Source organism: Microcaecilia unicolor, chromosome 10 (genome assembly GCF_901765095.1).
Source record: "Microcaecilia unicolor chromosome 10, aMicUni1.1, whole genome shotgun sequence".
Classification (NCBI taxonomy): domain Eukaryota; kingdom Metazoa; phylum Chordata; class Amphibia; order Gymnophiona; family Siphonopidae; genus Microcaecilia; species Microcaecilia unicolor.
Window position 1 is genome coordinate 35,594,415 of NC_044040.1, and position 21,266 is coordinate 35,615,680.

The 21,266-nt window shown below is 46.8% G+C and overlaps 1 protein-coding gene across 1 annotated transcript in view; it reads right to left on the reverse strand.

The window, feature by feature from the left end:
• Positions 1–21,266, reverse strand: part of SYPL1 (synaptophysin like 1) — a 66,939-nt gene that overhangs the window by 29,225 nt on the left and 16,448 nt on the right. The window contains exons 2-3 of the mRNA XM_030215934.1: positions 20,086–20,207; positions 454–652 (exon numbers count right to left, since the gene is read on the reverse strand). Coding sequence (XP_030071794.1) covers positions 454–652; positions 20,086–20,207 — 321 coding nt within the window. The remainder of the gene's footprint in view (positions 1–453; positions 653–20,085; positions 20,208–21,266) is intronic.

Below are 21,266 nucleotides of genomic sequence, written 5' to 3' on the forward strand. Positions count from 1 at the left end.
TTTCTGGAAGGAAACGTTCAAAGAGGGTGAAAGAGGGCAGGAGAGGAAAAGATGAAAATATAACCCTTATATGCTATTTTTTTTAAATTACCTGAAATTTCCTCTTCTAGAAGCTACCAGAAAGTCCCAGGGGGAACCAGACAAGTCTAGATCAGTCAGCTGGACCCGACTTTCTTGGTCAAAAGTCTATTTCCTCTACTATCAGTGATGGGAAGAGACATGAAATACACATCCTATGTTGCAGCTGTTTTGTGATATGAAACTTTAGCTAACTTGAGATGGATCATATAGCATCAATTGCTGTTCTCATTAAAATAGATAGATAGAAGTCATTATCTGCCAGCATGCTATTCATATACTGCATTGCATCAGAACCAGTTTATTATACAGCTGATTTAACCAAGATTATTAAAAATAACTTTAAAAAGGAAATCTTGCATGAACAGAACTTACAATCATTGGTAGTTTTCGAGATTCCCGGTACATGTGCATGTAGCCAATATACATAACAAGTGCCCCAATGCAGTAAAGAAATGCAAAGACTGCGACACAGACAAAGAATTGGGATGAAGAAGAGTAATCCCCTCGCAAATGCCATGGCGTCCATTCCTGCACACAAAATGCACTGGGTCCAAAAGTCTGATCATTCAACCTGAAATGCGAGGGAGAGAAAACTAAAATGTGTTTCCCGTACAGACAACCCCTACTTAAATTGCTTTTCTATAAATTAGAACTACAAGGCTATTTACTATACTGAACACTGAGCTGCATGCAGACAAATCACCACTGCCAAGTTCAGTCATAAACATGGTGTTAGTACATTGGTTCTGAAATCCAAACATAAAATACCAAAACAGGTTCAATTATGAGGGTAACCAAATAATGCGAACTTAGATGAGATGCTGGATTCACTAAGGCTGAGTCTGTAAAGTATTGATAAATCTGTCCCTAAACATATGCAACTCTCTCTCTCTCAGCTGAACTCTTTGCCATTTGTTCTCCAGAAGACAATTTTACCTTGCAGTTTTCATATTTGTGAACCCCCAACTGGAAGAATTAGCAATTCTGCAGTGAATTTTTCTTTCAGTGGACACAGTCTCAATGTGGGACGATCCTCTATTCAAAGGTCCAGGGTAACAAGCTCTGGATCTCCTGCTCTGAGTTCCAGCTCTAGTTTTGTCTCCCCAAATGTTGAACTTCGTTCAATGTGATCTCCACTTTAGTACCATGCTGTTTGAGCTACTTGCTCTGTTTATGAAGTCTCCCCAAGTTTATTATTAATTATTTGAAACCGAGTAGACAGTGGCGTAGCCACAGGTGGGCCTGGGCCCACCCACTTAGGGCTCAGGCCCACCCAACAGTAGCACATGTTTAGCAGTAGCTGATGGGGATTCCAAGCTCTACCAGCTGAAGACTTCCCCCTGATGGTAATGAAAATGGTGTGCTCCACGTTACTGGCATCTGTGTATGCTCAGTTTTCAGCGCATGTCTGCTGCAGACTGCCAAGGTAGAGCGAAGCATTGGTGCCCACCCACTTCTTGCCTAGGCCCACCCAAAATCTGCTGTCTGGCTACGCCCCTGCGAGTCGAGAGAGTTCCAAAAGTGACAAACCCTCCCAGATTGTCTCAAAAGTAAATGAAGTAGGTCTTACTAGGGTGGTCTTTGCCTCTGTATCCAAAGAAGTTGAGGGTGTTAAGAAATCCTCTGTATATCAGCGTCAGCAATTGAAAGGAATAAAAACTTTCTGCAACCTCAGGATTCCAAGCTTCCCCCCCCCCCCCCCCCCCCAAACAACTCAGATTTTTTTTAAACCCCTCTAAGCACATGCAATAGATGCCCCTACTGGGCGAGTCTGGGTGACCCCACTTCCTGCCTCAGTCCATCCCTAGCTAGGGACGGATCCTCCAAGGGGAGGTGCATGGGTTGTGTGGCTGGTTTATCCTGCTGTCCACAGAGAACTTCCATTACAGGTAAGCAACTTCGTTGCACATATAGGTGCCTGCCGAGCTAAGAGGCGCAAAGAGGGTTAGGTGTCACCAGTGAATTTTTGGTCCTAACGGCCCTTGACGTGCTGAGGTAGGAGGGTCTGACCCAATCCAGAGATGTAGGAAGTGAAACTGAGTTAGAAGAGACTAAGTTTCTTGGCCGTGAAGGGTCAATAGGATCGCTGTACAAAACACTTGTATGTGCCCTGACAAGCCTATGGATCCGTGATCACTAGAACTCAGTATGAGTATGGTTACTGTTGGTGTAACATGCCAATAATAGAAAACACAGCCAAAGTACAGGCTCCAAGTCTGTATAGTGCCCCCAGGTACAGGCAACACTCCAGTTCCTTCCCCTGCAGGGTAATGGGACCAGAGTCTGTACATCTTCTGGATCCAGCAAAAAGATTTCTGCATCTTGACCTCACAACCCTCTGGGCTCAAAGTGAGCTCCAGATCTGGCAGGGGCAGTAAGCCTCCTTGCACTCCCAAACCCTATAGTAGAGTGTTTTCTATCTTTTAATCAGGTCTTCATCCACAATAGGACATTGCCTCCTATCCCATGAATTTTTAAAATTTCCTCAGGCACCTCATGAGGCATTTTGACGAAGTGATTGGAATTCACACTATAAAAAGAGTTTGCTTATCAAAGGGGTTAAGAGGGTGAGGGCTGATATTTGTATGGTGGAGGAGACTCTCTTTGAGAGAAGAGATGACTGTCTTCTGCATAGTATGGATTACCCCCAAGTGGCATTAGCTCAAATGGAAAGGGTAGAAAACAGGGAGGGGTGGGTATAATGTTTTCTAGGTAACTGCAGGTTCACATGGAGTGAGTTATTAGGATGAAGAGAAATTTGATTGTGAACACCATTATCAATAGGAAGGGGTATATGTTCATAGACTTGTATGCTCCTAATACAGGGCAGGGGGAGATTTTCTGCAGTTGTTGGGGGGAAATATCAAGTTAAAGAAGGGTATTTGGTGGTAGTGGAGCACTAATATGAAGGAGAAACCAAAGGAAGATAATTTTTTTTTTTTTTGGGGGGGGGGGGGGGAGAAGTAGGACAGGAGGAAATGTAAGGAGTTTTAGGGAGATCTTAAAAACTTAGTGGATGAGTAGAGATGGGAAAATTAGGTTCTTACCTTGGTAATTTTCTTTCCTTTAGTCTTAGCAGATGAATCCATTACGAATGGGTTGTGTCCATCAACCAGCAGGGGGAGACAGAGAGCACTGAAAAACCATAGTTCCTCATGGCCAGCTAGCTCCATCTGCCTCTTCAGTATTTGAAGCTTCCAAAGCAATGTTACACCGCAAAGCATAACATGAACTTTCCTCACAGCAGATGAACACCCCAAAACTGGAGCTATAATTCAAAGGAGGGAATGAACTCATCCTCCTGGAGGGAATGAACTCATCCTCTTGTAACTGAACAGAAATCCTGAAGACTATTTTCCAACTTCTCCCAATGAGGGAACATATCTACAGGAAAAACTGAACATAACAGTAACATAAATCACATAATGAACCACTGAGGGAGGACTCATGGATTCATCTGCTATGACCAAAAGAAAGAAAATTACCAAAGTAAGAACCTAATTTTCCCATCCTTGTCATCAAGCAGATGAATCCATTACGAGTGGGATGTATCAAAGCAATCCCTAGATAGGGTGGGAACAAGCCACACCACGCGCCAGCACTTGTGCTCCAAAATACGCCTCTCTCCTGGCAGCCACATCCAGCCTGTAATGTCGGGCAAACGAGAGCTTAGAAGCCCAAGTAGCTGCACTACATATCTCTTGAAGAAAGACTGCTCCAGTTTCAGCCCAAGAAGAGGAAATCGCTCTTGTGGAATGTGCCTTAAAGGCTTCAGGCGGAGGCTGGCCAGATAGCAGATATGCTGAAAAGATAGCTTCTTTGAGCCAACGGGCTATAGTGGCCTTAGACACTGGAGACCCTCTGCGCGGACCTGACAAAAAGAACAAAAAGATGGTCAGAGGTCCTGAAGGCATTTGACATGCGCAGATATTGCAACAGAGCCCTTCACACATTCAGAAGGTGCAACTGCCCATAGGCTTCTGGAAACTCCTCTTTAGAAAAGGAGGGCAGGAAAATAGGCTGGTTTAGGTGAAACGCTGAAACCACCTTAGGCATGAAGGAAGGCACCGTACGTACCATTACTCCGGACTGTGAAAATTGCAGAAATGGCTCTCGACAGGACAGCGCCTGGAGCTCAGATATCCGTCTCGCCGATGTCACGGCCACCAAAAAGGCCGTCTTTAAGGTCACATCCTTCTCCAAAGCTCGCCTAAGCGGCTCGAAGGGCGAACACTGAAGGGCCTTTAAAACTAACCCCAGGTTCCAGGCCGGACACGGAGACCGCACGGGAGGACGGAACCGAAGCACCCCTCTAAGAAATCGTGTCGCATCCAGGCAAGCAGCCAGAGGCCAGCGACATTCCCTCGAAAACATGCTAAGGCTGCCACTTGAACACGCAGGAAATTATAGGCCAAGCCTTTTTGTAAACCATCCTGCAAAAGTCAAGTATCGGCACGACAGAAGCCCGCATGGGTGTAATCGCTTTAGAAGCACACCAAGCCTCAAATTGGCGCCAAACCCTGGCATAAGCCACAGAAGTGGAACGCTTGCGGGCCTGTAGGAGAGTGGAAATGACCTTACTGGAATATCCCTTGTCTCTCAATTGTGCCCTCTCAATAGCCATGCCGTAAGACCAAAGCGGCAGGTGTCCTCCATGGTCACCGGGCCCTGTGACAACAGGTTCGGTACCAGAGGTAACGGCAGGGGATCTTCTACCAGCATCCTCCGGAGGTCCGCATACCACGGCCTCCTGGGCCAATCCAGGGCAATGAGAACAACCTCTCCTTGGAGGAGCCGAATCTGCAGGAGTACTCGCCCTATCAAGGGCCACGGAGGGAACACATACAGGAGGCCCTGAGGCCAGGGTTGAGCCAAGGCATCCAACCCTGCCGAGCGAGGATCTCTCCGTCTGCTGTAGAAGCACGGGACTTTGGCATTTGTGCTCGACGCCATAAGATCCATTACGGGCTTTCCCCATTTGGCACATATCTGCAGGAATACTTCGTCTGCAAGTTCCCACTCCGCTGGGTCAATCTGATTCCTGCTCAGATAATTGGCTTGCACGTTGCTCTGACCTGCAATATGAGCTGCTGACAGAAACTGCAGATGAAGCTCGGCCCAGTGGTAAATCTGCGCGGTCTGCGTTGCTAGTGCTATGTACTGAGTGCCTCCTTGGCGATTTATGTAGGCCATTGCTGTCGTGTTGTCCGACAGAACTCTGACAGCCAATCCTTCCAGGGTCAATTGAAAGGCCAGAAGCGCCTGGAAAATCGCTTTCAACTCCAAGCGATTCATGGACCACTCCGACTCCTCGGGTGTCCAAAGACCCTGGGCATGCCTTCCCCAGCAATGTGCACCCCAGCCCTTCAGGCTGGCATCTGTTACCACCAGGCACCAATCGGGGAGTGCTAGCGGCATTCTTCGCTGCAGCATGCTGTCTGAGAGCCACCACTCCATACTGAGCCGGGCCCGCAGGGAGCCACACGAGTCTGCATTGATAATCCTGAGATATTGGAGACCACCATTGAAGCAGGGAACACTGCAGAGGTCTCAGGTGCGCTCTCGCCCAAGGCACCACTTCCAAAGAGGCCGTCATCGACCCCAACAGCTGGACTATGTCCCAAGCTCCCGAGCGAGGCATCCTCAAGAGCAAACAGACCTGGTTCTGAAGCTTGCACCGCCTTTGCTCGGGTAGGAAGACCATCTCAGAGGCTGTCTCGAACCGGACCCCCAAATATTCTAGAGATTGAGAGGGGGTCAGGTGACTTTTGGCTATATTGACGACCCAGCCCAGAGATTGCAGTACTGAGATCACTCTGGCTGTAACCTGATGACTCTCTTCTACAGAGTCTGCTCTGATGAGCCAGTCGTCTAGGTACGGGTGAACCCGGATACCCTCTCGCCTGAGAAAAGCAGCTACTACCACCATTACCTTGGAAAAGGTTCGGGGAGCTGTGGCGAGGCCAAAAGGCAAGGCCCGAATCTGGAAATGTTTTCCCATCACCGCAAAACGCAGAAACCTCTGGTGCGGGGGCCAAATTGGTACGTGCAAGTAAGCTTCTTTCAGGTCCAGAGACGTGAGAAACTCTCCTGGCTGTACCGCCACTATGACGGAGCACAGGGTTTCTATGTGAAAATGTCGCACGTTCAGAGACTTGTTGACTTCTTTTAAAGTCTAGGATAGGCTGAAAAGACCCTCCTTTTCGCGGCACCACGAAGTAAATGGAGTAACGGCCAGAGCCACGTTCGGCGGGAGGCACGGGGGAAACCATCCCTATATAAATCAAGCCTTGAAAGGTCTCCTCTACCGCTGCCCGTTTGGCGGCAGAACCGCATCGGGACTCCACAAACACGTCTCTTATCGGGGCACTGAATTCTATTCTGTAGCCTTCTCTGATCAGATCCAAGACCCACTGATCTGAAGTAATCTTGGCCCACTCCTCAAGAGGGAAAGTCACCCTCCTATTACAGGAATCGAGGAGGGGGCCGGCGCACCATCATTGAGAGGGTCGCCCTTGAACTCCAGGTCTTGAGCCTGCTGCTGCGGAACGTTTGTCTGAGCGAAAGGAGTTCCTCTGCTGAAAACGGGCACGCGAAGTGAATCCAGCAGAACGCCCCGGGTGGTACCTTCTAGCTTCACGGAAGAGAGGTCTGTAAGAGGAGGGAACCACCTGACCCTTGGAAGAAGGCCACGGCCTATCCTCAGGTAAGCGCTGGGGTTTGGCATCCCACAGACCTTTCACAATATTCTCCAACTCCTCACCAAACAGGAGAAGGCCTTGAAAGGGCAACTTCACCAACCTTTGCTTAGAGGCCATGTCAGCTGCCCAATGCCGTAGCCACAGAAGACGGCGAGCCGCCACCACTACAGCCATCTGTTTAGCCGAAGCTCTGACCAGATCATAAAGGGAGTCAGCCAAAACTGACAAGGCCGACTCCATCCGCGGTGCCACCTCCGAAAGGGGCTCCGCTGCATCTCCAGGCTGTTCCACTGCCTTTTGTAACCAAGCGAGGCAGGCTCAGGCAGCGTAGCAGCTGCATGCAGACACCCATAAGGATAGGCCTGAAATTTCAAAGGACCGTTTCATAGCTGCCTCCAGGCGACAGTCCTGCATGTCCTTCAGGGCAACTCCTCCTTCCACTGGGAGGGTAGTTTTCTTGGCATCCACTTTAGGCACTGCTAGGCGCGTCAAATGCTCCTCACTTAGAGGGTATAATTGCCCGTTAGTCCTGGCGACTTTCAAAGGCCCCTCGGATGGAGTCATGCAAAGGAAAGGCTCGAGCAGGCTTCTTAGTACTTGCCATCCTCGGATTACCGGAGGAGGTCTCAGTACTCCCAGGGTCTTCTATAGAGAGGACCTGTAAGGCATCAGTAATAAGCGCTTGGCAGCTCATCGCAGTGGAAAATCCTCACCACGGAAGGATCATCTGTATCCGGTGGCAATCCTGCACCTTCTTCTGGCTCTCCAGACTCCTCACATCCCGACCATGGGGGGTGGGGGGGGGTGGAGGGGTGCGCCACCCTTCTGCGCTTGTCTTTCGGCCATCTGTCAGGGGAAAACACGCCTGACGGTAATCCAAGGCCAGACTCCACTGGAGGGGATACAGAAAGCAGGGCCGCAGAGGACCCCTGTGGAAGAGCTCTTTAACAGGTATGCATTATGCAGCAATAAAACAAATTCAGGGGAAAATGGCTCACCCTGGCCTCCCGGTTCCAGACCGGGGGAAACAGCTCTTATCAGCCTCCACACGAGGCGCCGCTCCAGGCTCAAACCCCTCCGCCTCAGCGGGGGTCGCGCCATGCTTTTCCAAAATGGCGCCCGCTGCCAGCTCCATGGCGCGGGAAGGAACATCGCTCGCCATGCTCGGGCTGGCTCTACCGTCTGAAAAGCACGCCTTACAGAGCCCCGCTGCAGATTTGCGTTTGCCACAAACGGAACAGCTCTTAACTTTCTCAGCAGCCATCGCCAAAAGCGGCGGAAATTCAAAATGGCGGATTTGCGCCAAAATCGTCCCAAACGCGGGCCATCCCCGGAGGAGCTATAAAATGCTCTTACCTCACCAGACCGAGTCTCCGAGCTCCAGTCACGCTGCACAATCAGAAGAAAACCTCTTTTCTGGGATCGCAGCACCAAAGTGCGACACGACTATTTTTTTTTTTTTAATGCTGCGAGGAAAGTTTGAGGCAACAGCGAAAGAGGCAAATTTCCAATTCCGGAGGATCAGTAGCGTGGGAAAGGCAGGGAAAGGGCAAACTTATGTGCCTGCATCCACAGCATGGGCAAAGACAGGAACAGAGCTTGCCTATTTGCCTTTAAAGTGGGCACCATCGGCCACAACACCCCTGCTACAACTGGCAAAAGCACAGGAGCCACCCCAGGCAGATTTTCTGAAGGAGCTTGAACAAGCTGCAACCAACCTGCTGGGGAGATACAGAATACTAAGAGGCAGATGGAGCTAGCTGGCCACGAGGCACTATGGTTTTTCAGTGCTCTCTATCTCCCCCTACTGGTTGATGGACACAACCCACTCGTAATGGATTCATCTGCTTGATGACAAGGAATAAATCTCTCTCTGGATGATTAATACGTTCTACTCACAAGTGCACAGTTCTTCTGTACATGCTCAAGAACAGAATCTAGTTGGAGAAAGGGTTGATAAGGAGATTATGGAGGAGTGAACAGAAGCAATTACATATTTGGACCATGCACCAATGTGGGTTAAACAAGGGACACGGGCCTTATGCTCCAGTATCCAATACTGGATGTTGAATGTCCCTCTTCCTGACCAGGGGTGGTAAAGCAGATTAAGAGACACAGGATAATGTGTACCTCAAGCATTCTGGGAAATTTACAACTTTGGCTATTCACAGGACAAGGGGGAAATTTAAAAAAAAAACCCTGGAGAAAAAGCTCTGGTGTCTTATAGCAAAAGCTGAAGCAACTTCATAAAAAAAAGAGGGACAAAATGCAATCAACAGCTCCTCTAGGCTAGAAAAGGCTTAGCAAGAACCTCAACTGAGCAGCTCCATTTTAACCTACGTAGGCTTGAACAAAATATTTTGAATTTAATAATATAGTCAATAACTATTGGTACAAAGGTTGTGAGTACAGGAAACCCATAATACTATCCTACAAATCTAGGATCTATTGGTGGAGGGGAGGGGAGGGGAGGGCTGGAAGCCCTAGCTAAGAATAAGTTTACTAGGGCTTGATTTATGGAGTACTAAGAGTTGTACACATTTGGAAGATTTGGGAGAGGAGATGCTGGGAATACTTAGGGGGTGTGAACATATATAACCTCAGTGTGAATAGGCCAGCAAGTGTGAATGAAGCAGAGGAGGTCATAGCCCATATGAAAACTAGGTTAATGAGAGTTTTGACTTATGAGGTAGATATCAGAAGTAGTTTAAGGAACAATTGGGTTTTGTAATGGTAGACACGCCAGCCTCAGATAAGGTAAGGAGGGTGTTTTATGTGATATGGTGGAGCACAGATGGACAAGTGTTGTTGAGAAGGTGAGTTGAGGCCTTAGTTTATTGACTATCACCCAAATCCAATCAGCCTCTTGCAAATGTGAAGATCCAACGGTGAGTACTCTATAGAGCTTTCGAGTAGTGGCACCCAGCAGGGGATGCTTGTCGTCTCTATTATTGGCCTAAAGGATAAAAAGATAGCAATCAGATAAGGGACCTCAATGTATGGGGTAGTTAATTCAAAATCTCACTGTGGATGATCATCTGCTTACAATAACCAACCCTATGTGTACATTGCCAGGGCTGGGTAGCGATTTTAAAACTGCGTGCAATATGAGATTAAGATCAGTATGATAAAATTTGAAATTTTAAACATAAGTGTATGGAGAAAAGTGGAGAAGCTGAAACAGCACTTCTCATAAGTGGATAATGCCAGCAAAGAAGTACCTATGAGGTGCACTTAACAGGGGAAAGGAGCAGACTGGTAGATTTAAATTATATAGTTTTGATGCACAGTAACACTCTGGAGCTGAAGCAGTGGATGGTACTGGGTCTGTCATGGATAGGTAGAATTCAAATATTAGGATGATGGCCCTCCCAATACTTTTGTATCTGTTTCAGACATTACCAGTGGAAGAGCTCTTTGCAAGCTCTTGAGATAGCGATTTGCTAACAATACTGTTCCAGACATCAATTCAAGCTCTTATACTATGTCCGTGATAGTGCTTTACAAATGACTTAATAAAGGACCCCCAATGAAGGCTGAACTGCCAAAAACACAGTCTGTCTTGGTTCAACATGTCAATTTGCTTCTGCTTGTTTGGACAAATTTTCACACTGCTCCAGAGGACATCGTATGTGGCTTCTCCCACTTGTGTTGTTGCTTTGTTTTGTGGAAGATTTTTTCCTTCCTTCTTTAGGACTACTTTGTTCTGGGCCAAAAAGAAAGGGGAATTTCAGTACTGAATCTTGAGTGATACTTTTAGGCTGCATGGTTGTGGGCTATATGTGATTAGCAGGTAGGGGGCCAGAAACGATGGGTTGACCTGGAGCAACTGATAAGCAGATACCACTGATCCAATCTGCCCTACGTGGTCAAGGGAGAAGTGTGCTCATGAAGACCACCCTATATGAAGTTTAACACTACAAGTATGGCTGCACTTTAAGGAGGAAATATTCCTTGTTTACCCCAATCAGATATAACTGGAATTTAACCTGGGAGAACATGAAGATCTTCTAGAGATGGAGGAATTTAGCTTTAGATGTACTGACAGATGTAGGTGGAACAAGATTATGAATTTGGACAGCTATAAGTAAAGATATCAGTTGAGGGTAGGCAATATACTCCTACTTACAACATAAAACATTGTTATGGGGAGTGAGATTTGTAAAGACCTGCTGGCAGAGCAATCACTCTGAATTGTTGATTGAGGGCAAAGTCTAGAAGGCAGTGGTGACAACTTATGCACTACTCAAGTATAAGGTGTTGAGGGCAGGATTCAGTAAGAGAACTTGAAGATAAGCAGTAGTGGGCAATAGCTATAGTCCTCCCACTTTTATTTCATTTCTTCTTGTTGTCCGTGGGGCGTCTAGAGTTCTCCGCCTTCTGGCGGATATTTTTTCTCAATAGCTATAGTAACCCAGGTGGTGGGACAATGGTTTCAAAATGTTGAGGTGGTATTATACTCCAGGATGTTTAAACAGAACACTATCCCCACTGCAGTGCAGATTGTTGAGGCAGTGTGGTGGGTAAGGGACATTTAAAACACAAAATATTTTGTCCAAGCCTATGTAGGTTAAACACAACCGTGTTGGCAAGCAGTCTTCTGACTTATGGGGAAGGCCTTGCATAAAAGAATTAAAGGTGGATGTGGCTACCACTCTACTAAATCTTAGTGGTAGGTTTGGAGAAGGTAGGAGATCAGCTGCAGGTATTCGACATGACCACAGCAAGGACACTTAGTAGAGCACTGGAAACAAAGTCACAGGTGTCTCTGATATCTGCAGTAGAGGAGAAGCTGGCTTACATGTGTGAAATATATAAGCTGACAGTGCTGTGGACTAAGATGACAGCAATTTGAAGAAAGGTGGACATTTTATTTGCAGTGAATAGCAAAGGGCGCATACTTGAGTGAGAAGGGTAGTGAGCATAGGTTTCAGGAGCTAACATCAGCAAGCAGTTTATTTACTGGTGTGTCTATTTAAGTATGTGTTTGTCAAAGCTGTTAATATTTAAATGAGAGTAGTTTTGCTGTATGAGAATCAGTGGGATTATACAGCAAGGATGACAGAAGGAATTAAGGAAGGATAGGGCTTATGGAAGGGGAATAGACATGGGAACTTTGAAAAGTGTATTATTCAATTTTTGATGCTAAAGCACTGAAGGGACCACTATACCACAGACCTGTTATGCAAATAAAAAAAAAGACCTATGCATTATTTATAGAGAGATACAAAGACATTTATACTAGTTCAACAACCTATTTCATTCAAACAAGGGTTGATGTCAACAGATCTTAAGGAGTCACCACATCTATTTAAAAGTTTTGTTTTAGTTTGTTTTAATTGTAATGGTGCATTCAAATTACGAGTTTCATTTTTAGGCAAGGCCCTACAGACTGCTTACTTTTGATTATAACTCCCTCTATCTTTTTAGATACTTTTACTTGAAATAAATCAAAATTAGAATATTTGGCACTATAGAAGTAGTTATAAAGAGATTTTTTTTCAGGCTTATTTGCATGTGTACACTGCTGACAAGGTCTTGCACATTACCTCATGCACAAATATATATGATGCAATTAGACACACACTTGTATGTGACTTTAAAGTAGGCATGTTCAAAGGAGGAGTTTAGGCAGCCTGAAGGCGAAGCTGCAATTTACATATGCATTTTATAAGAATCACATGCATGTGCATACTTTGAAACCTGTTTACTAAAGTGAGCTGAGCATTTAGAACAGCATAGCCCAACCAACCATTAAAAACATAGGCCCACAGTAACAGCTACTGCATGTTAACAGCCAACGAACTAAAAATTCCATGCTAGCAGCAAGAAACTGGGCAGCTTATTGGGGGGTGGGGGATGAGTATGGAATGCCCACTGCAGTTAGCACACAGTACTTACTGTGGGCTATATCACTTCTGCAGTTAGCAAGGCACATTCTCCACACAGTTAGTGCACAGTCTCTGGCGCTTACTGCACTTTTAATATCAAAAACTAATGCATAGTAAGGTGACAAAAAAAATAATAATAATCTTACAGAACTTTAGCAAACAGATCTTTATGCATTAAACATTTATGCCTGCTCTTGGAGCAGACAAATGCCCATGGTCTATCTAGCTTTCTGAATAATCTGTATATTTTATAAAAACATATAGGCACTTATGAGTCTTTACAATGTAGCCTTAAAACAGGCACTCAAGCTCACACACACAGGTGATCTGCTAAAATATAATTAACTTCTACACTGGGACTATCCACACAAGATTTTTTCTTTTATTTGAAGCAGACAAGATGAACATGGCTTTATAGCGTTACCACCTTTGTGTATATGTAGCAATACATGCATGCAAAATGGCTCTTATAAAACAGCTATAACTCAAGTGCAAATGTGTTGACAAGCAAAACAAAACCTTCAAGCAAAAGCTCTTTTGGTTTTTATTTTTAGAGGACAAAAGACCTCAGAGATATTTGCCAAGTTAGGCTGCATGCACAAGCTCCTGTTTTTACTTATTTCGATTAAATGACGTTCCATCTTATTTAAAAGAATGCTGGAACGGGGCCATCGTTTCACTCCCATTCTGAACTTCATCAGGGGCTGTACCGATTGCTGTAACATCCTTACATACTACAGGTACTCCCCTCCCATCCTGTAGTAAATGGAGAAATTAGGCCTTACCTACTAATTTGCTTTCCTTTCTTTTAGTCCCTCCGGACCAGCCCAGATTGAGGCTGATGGGCTGTGCTCGCCATCCAGCAGGTGGAGACTGAGAACTGTGACTCTTCAGTGAGAGGCAATAAGAGCCCTTGCCTGACAGAGAAAGCTCCAGTAAACTGTAACAAAACAGAGCAGAAAAAACCCAGTCTGTGCATCTGGAACCTGAGCACCCATGTGCACCAAACCTACGTGCAACTTGCCCTCTGTGCCTTCTGGCATAGGCACACCAAAACCGCAAGAATGCGAGAGGACTGAAATTGAAATAAATGTTTTGGGGGGTTTTTAAACCACAAAATTTCAAAACTGAGAACACAGTTTTCTTAACAAAGAACACCACCACACTCTGTAGAAGTCACAGGAGGGTTCTGGGCCAGTACGGAGGGACTAAAGGAAAGCAAATTAGCAGGTAAGGCATGTCGTCTCCTTCCTTAGCGTCCCTCCGGACCGGCCCAGATGAGAAGTAACAAAACAGTAACTTTAGGGGCAGGACCCCAACAAACTCTGTGAGGACACGCGCTCCGAAAATTGCATCCTGCCGACACTGCACATCCAATCTGTAATGTTTCGAAAAGGAATGCAAAGAAGACCAAGTGGCCGCCTTACAAATCTCTAAAGGCGGAACCAAAAAACGCTCAGCCCAAGAAGCAGCCTGAGTTCTGGTAGAATGAGCCTTCACTCCCTCCAGAATGGGCTTGCCCACCAGAAGCGGAAGCTATCATTTCCTTCAACCATCTACACAGAGTGGGCTTGGAAGCCGCCAAACCTTCCTGAGATCCCCCAATCAAAGCAGACGATCCATCTCACTGAAGTCTTCCTAACCTGCAGGTAATGCCTGAGCGTCGCTTAACATTCAAACACTTGAGACAACGCTGTTCCTACGACCCAGAAGAAACCAGAACCGGTAAAATGACAGACTGAGAAATATGAAAACGGGACAAAACCTTGGGGATGAACGAAGGCACAGGATGCAACATGACTCGATCCTTAGCAAATTCCAAAAAATGGAGACAGGACAGGGCCTGTAATTCAGACACTCTTCTAGCTGAGGCAACAGCCACTAGGAAAGCCGCCTTAAGCGTCAAATCCTTCAAAGTACAGGATGTCAAAGGTTCAAAGGGAGGCTGTGACAGAGAAGAGAACACCAGATTAAGGTCCCACAAAGGAAAAATTGCCCGAACGGGAGGCCGCTCCTCGCAAAAAATGGACACCCAAATGTACTGCCAAAGACTTTCCCTGCACTTGCCCTCAACAAGAGAGAGCTGCCACCTGAACCTTAAGATAGGGATAGACCCTTCTCCAGGCCCTGCTGTAAAAACTCTAAGACATGGGCCACCGAAGCTCTAAAGTAAGAGACACCGGATTCCTCACACCGCGCCTCAAACACTCGTCACGTTCTCACATAATTAAGAGAAGTAGAGCAACACCAGGAACGAAGCATAGTGGAAACTACATTCGCCAAATAACCTCTCCTACTTAACCGCACCCACTCAATAGCCAGGCTGTAAGACAAAATCGAGCCGGATCCGGATGAAACACTGGCCCCTGAACCAGCAATCTGGGTTGCCTCGGAAACCTGAGAGGTGGCCCAACTAGGAGATGCAGGTCGGCGTACCAAGGTCTGCGGGGCCAATCTGGTACTAGTAAGATCACTCGTCCCTGATGTTCCTCTATCCTGTGAGAGGCCACGGCAGAAAGGCATAGAGAAGGCCCACTGGCCAGGGCTGCACAAGCGCATCTACCTCCTGCGCTGTCGGTTCCTTCCTGTGACTGAAGAAGCTCGGGACTTTTGCGTTGCATGCCGAGGTGAGGAGATCCATGACAGGAAGCCCCCAGCAATCCACTACAATCCAAAAAATGTGCCTTCGCTGAGAGACCACTCTCCTGGATCCAGAGTGGTGCAGCTGAGGAAGTCCACCTGGACATTCTCTACTCCAGCTACATAAGCCGCTGAGATGGCCAACCCATGAGACTCTGCCCAGGCCATGAGAAGTGCCGCCTCCCGTTCCAACTGGAAACTTCTTGTTCCTCCTTGACAACTGACATAGGCCACCACCATGGCGTTGTCCGACATGACGCGACACGCCTTGCAGTAGAGGGCTAAACGCCTAGAGCGCCAAACAGATTGCCCTCAACTACAAGAAGTTTATCAGAAAGGAGGACTCCTCCAGTAACCAAAGTCCCTGAGTATACTGCTCCTGACAGTGGGCTCCCCAATCCTGCAGACTGGCATCCATCATGAGTACTACCCACTGAGAAGATTCCAGTGGCATCCCTCTGGACAGATTGGACACCCGGAGCCACCAACGAAGGTTGCCCCTCACGTGCGCAGGCAGTGGCAATTTCTGGAACAGGAAGCCCATTTGCAGTGACCACCTGGAGAGAAGTGACCTCTGTAGGGACCTCATGTGTGCTCAGGCCCATGGCACCGCCTCTATTATAGCAGCCATGGACCCCAGTACTTGAAGGTAGTCAGTCCCTCGCATAGGGGGAAATCGTGTGCAGAAATTCAAGAAGCAGGGACTGCAGCTTTAGAATTCGGGCTTTTGTCAGAAACACCTGACCTCTAAGTGTCGAGACACACTCCCAGATAGTCCAGGGACTGAGATGGCTGAAGACGACTCTTCTGCGAGTTGACCACCCATCCCAACGACTGCAAGAACTGAATCACTCAGTCCGTGACCTGGAGGCTCTCCTAGTACGATTTCGCTCGATGAGCCAGTCATCGAGGAAAGGATGAACCAAAATCCCTTCTCTCCTGAGAGCCGCAGCTACAACCACCATTACTTTGGTAAAGGTGCAAGGGGCCATCGCTAGACCAAAGGGCAACGCTCGAAACTGGTAATGCTTGCCTAGAATTGCAAAGCACAAAAAACACTGTTGAAGCAGCCGAATAGGAATGTGAAGATAGGCTTCAGTAAAGTCAAGGGCCATTAGAAATTTCCCCGGTCCTAACCGCTACTATAACTGAGCGAAGGGTCTCCATGCGACAAGAGACTTTGCGAGACCTGTTGACAGTCTTCAGATCCAGAATCAATCTGAAGGAGCCCTCCTTCTTGTTAACTACGAAGTAGATAGAGTAGCGACCCTGCCGGAGTTCCTCTGCAGGTACCGGGCAAACAGCTTGGAAGAGGATAACATGCTCCAGTGTCCCCGATGATGATCGCCTTGCCCTGAGATCAACAAGGAGACTCCAGGAATGCGTTGGAAAGAGGACGCATGAATTCTAAGGCGTACCTGATCTGGGCCCACCTCTGGTAAAAATGTGCCACACCCCAACCGGAACCAGAAGCTGGGCCCGGGCACCTTCATTGCGACGGACTAGCAAGAGACTGAAAGGAGGCTCCTGAAAGGACCGATTCCTCTGGAAAAATCTGGGACGTTGAGCCGGAGTCACCTTACCTGACCAAAAACGCCGAAAGTCATGGAAGACATATCACACCCAGTGGTCTTAGGTCTATCCTCGGGAAGCCGCAGAACCTTAAGACTCCCCTAAACTGCAGACCAGCTTGTCCAATTCGTCATCAAACAACAAGGATCCCCTGAAAGGAATCTTACTGAGCTTAGACTTAGAAGCCGCATCTGCCGACCATCCTCTAAGCCAACAGGAACACCTAGCCGCTACACTCAAAGCCATAGACTTGGCCAATGCTCGCAGCAAGTCATACAAAGCGTCTGCCAAAAAGGCTGAACCCATTTCTAGCTTGGACACCTCCAAATCTATAATAGAAAAATCATCTGAAGACCTATCCAACACCCTCTGACCACCGATAACAAGCTCTGACTACTAAGGACCCACAGACAGCCACCTGTACCGCCAATGCCGACACATCGAAGCTACTCTTCAAAAGGGACTCCATTCAGCGGTCCTGAACATCCTTGAGGGCAGTGCCCCAACCTACTGGCACCGTATTCCGTTTAGTGACTGCAGAGACTACTGTGTCCATTACAGGGGGCTTTAACAGAGATTTGTCTACCTCAGGGACTGGATAAAGAAGAACCATAGCCTTAGCAGGCTGAAAAACGGAATCAGGAACATCCCACTGAGCCCGGATGACGTCCCCGATATCCTATGCATAGGGAACGTCTTACCTGGTTTGCGGACCCCTTTAATAAGAAGATCCACCTTGCGCGACAGTCTCAGAAGATTCCTCCTCCTCAAAATGGAGAGTGAAGGAAACCAAGGAAATCAGATCCTGCAGATCCTCTTTGTGAAAAATCCTTCAGTACTGAAGAGTCCTCCCCAGGAATGAAGGGCTCCACTTCTGAATCACCCAGACCAGAGCCCTCCTCCTCATTGTCCCCTTGAGAAAAGACCTGTTCCTCTAGGGAGGGCATTTCTAGATCTGGATCAAGCTCAGGTTCCTCTAACATATTAAAGGACTCTCTGGGCCGCTTGGCAGACCCCAGTTGCCCTTCAGAGATTCTTTTCCCTGAAGCCATCTGGAGAGGATGAGATTGCTGCAGCAAAAACACCTTATACATCTGGACAACAAATTCTGGAGGGAACCCCCTCGTAGCGCCTGAGGAGGAAGTGGATGCCTGCTCTGTAGAAGCCTGCTGAGAAAAGGGCAGGGCAACAGATCTCTCCCCCGAATCGGCCAAGACATCCAAAATGGTGGTGGTTGCCACCAAAACCAGGACCGCCAATTTCCCTGAACTGGGCGCTAAATCTTTATCCCCCCCCCCCCAAGCAGGAACCAGCGCTGACGAAGTCGAGGGACTCCACCCTTGGAGGAACCCTCCACAGCGGTGCAATATTTGCAAGCACCGCTAGCACCCATGCCGCGACACTGACACACTGTACAGCGTCTGAGTTTCTCTGCCATGCTGCCTACTGTAAACAGCGCCACTTTATTTTCACAAAAACCGCCTGTTAGTCTCCTGAACACACAGAGGAAAGAGAGAGGACAGCAGTCAACAAGTCACTACAGATCACTCCAAGAACAGTGCTGAAAGCTGTGCAAACTGGGGGGTTTTTTTTTTGGTTACATTTGTACCCCGCGCTTTCCCACTCATGGCAGGCTCAATACGGCTTACATGGGGCAATGGAGGGTTAAGTGACTTGCCCAGAGTCACAAGGAGCTCCCTGTGGCTGGTGGGACTCTAACTCAGTTCCTTAGTTCCCCAGGACCAAAGTCCACCACCCTAACTAAAGGCTGCCTCTCCCAGCCTAGCTGCTCTTCCTCTGAAGAGTCCTAGGCCTAGCAACTCAGCAAAAAACACCGGAACTGGGAGGATGGGGGGGGGGGGGGGAGGACCCGGACACCCGGGTGTAGCACCCCCAAGGCTGCAAACAGACCCCCATGGACCTTAGCCTCTAACAAGCAGGATAAAAACCAGATGCAGAGGGAAGAAATACCTGAAATTCCACAAAATGGTAAGCAAGAAGGAAAGACTAAGTAAAGAGACTGAAGGGCTCACCACCTTCCACCTGCTGGAGACAGATTACTGGAGCTTTCTCTCTCAGGCAAGGGCTCTTATTGGCTCTCACTGTTCTCAGTCTCCACCTGATGGGAGGCGAGCACAACCCATCAGTCTCAATCTGGGCCGGTCCGGAGGGACACTAAGGAAAAGGGACTTTACAGCAATCAGTACAGCCCCTGACAAAGCTCAGAACGGGAGTGAAACGGTGGCCCCATCGGGCTTTTTCTTTTTTTAAAGATAAGTGCTGTATAGTCCCAGCATCCTTTAACGTAAGACGGAATGTCATTCAACTGAAATAAGTAAAAACAGGAGATTTTGCAGCCAATGATTAAAAGGTAGCTGCATAAGAGAACGCAACCGTGCTGCCAATGTGCAAGAAACCTAACTTGGCAAATATCTGAGGCCTTTTCTCCTCTAAAAAAAAAAACCACAAAGAAAATAAGAAGTTGAGCATTTGCTTAAATGTTCTGTTTTCCTTGGCAACACATTTGCGCTTAAGAGTTATAGTTGTTACTAGTATTGAAGCACTTGGTTTAGCTGCATACTGATTTTGGTGGTTCTTAAAAAAAACACCACCAAGCTTAAATGTGCAATGGCACGAACATGTGTAATTTACTGGAGGCACCACCAGGGGCATGGTTTGACAGCACATGGGTGCAGTTCGTTAAAGTACAAACATTTATTATACACTGGATGTGCATACTTGCCAACTTTATACACAAGTATTAACACCCGCTCTCAAGTAGGTATAATCAGCTCCTGCATTCAAGTGCAATTTCTGTCACACGGGTATTGGTGCCTATGTGTCTTTGTAAACCAGCACCGAAACTGGCACCTACTTAGCCTCTCATCTGGGCACCCCAGTGCCACTGCTCAATGGAAACAGTGGCAAAGACTGCCGCGGGAAGTTTCGGTCGCCATTTCCATTGAGCAGCGGCGCGGGAGCAAAATGAGTGAGCCACTAGACCACAAGTGCATGTTAAGGTAGGGCCTATGGGTGGTCAGGTAGCACGGGGGAAGGCCGGGGCAGCAGCGGCAACCCAGAGAGACCCATTTTCCGCAGGCAGGCATGACATTTTCATATCAAACTCCATTTCTGACCATTTCAGTCAGCCTCTGCTAGAAACTCACATACATACATTATAAAAGGCAGAAAACACTCACCTGAATGGGTATTTAAAGGACGCTGTAACATTGATTTTTGAACTTGTATTTGAGCATTCAAGCTGCACCGTAGTTTGGCCACTATAACCTCCACAAGTGGCAAATGCAAATATGGAAAAAATCTATGTAAAAAAAAAACAAAAAACCCTTTTATAATAAGATGTTGAACTTAGCCTTATAAAATCAGTGACAGATCCAATCTATTTTTGATGGCTAAACAGGCATGCATCTCCTATCCTCTGTTCCAGTTAGTTTTAATTTCTTTTTAATCATGGTACAACTATATCCACTGGATATTATGAAGTTTCTGAAAAGGTCTGCTGTGCAAGAGCCACACACGCCTTGTAAACCTCAGACTTAGTACTACTAACCTATATTATATAGGCAAAGATGTGCACTCAAAGCATGCATTCAATTATTTTAGATCATTAAAACATTTAATTCAGCCTTATCAAACCTGTAACTTTTAATACACAGCTTTACCCTCAGGAAAAAGAATGTGAATGTTTCTTCCCATTATTTGACATTTCTGCTAATCCCCAAAGTTTGGACAAATTCTGCTTAACCTACTGAATACCCTAAATATAAGACCATACACACATCATAAATCAAAACTCTGCTGCTGAAAGATCAATCCTCACACTAACAAGCGAGATCCATCCCAGACATATGTTGGCTTTGCACAAAAACTTGCTCTTTCCATGCAGAGAACAGATCACCATCAACACTGAAGATTGCTATCACTCTTTGGTATTTTCTTTTTTTTTTAAAGCTTGAAAAAGTACATAAGAACATAAAGAGTAGCCATACTGGGTCAGACCAATGGTCCATCTAGCCCAGTATCCTGTTTTCCAAACAGTGGCCAAGCCATGTCACACGTACCTGGCAGAAACCCAAAATCATGGCAACACTCCATACTCCCAGGGCAAGCAGTTGCTTCCTATGTCTGTCTCAATAGCAGACTATGGACTTTTCCTCCAGAATTCATCCAAACCTTTTTTTAAACCCAGATAAGCTAACCGCAGTTACCACATCCTCTGGCAAAAAGTTCAAGAGCTTAACTATTCATTGAATGAAAAAATACTTCCTCCTATTTGTTTTAAAAGTATTTCCATGTAACTTCCTCGAGTGTCCCTTAGTCTGTACTTTTGGAACAAGGGGAAAAAAAAAAAAGAGAAAAA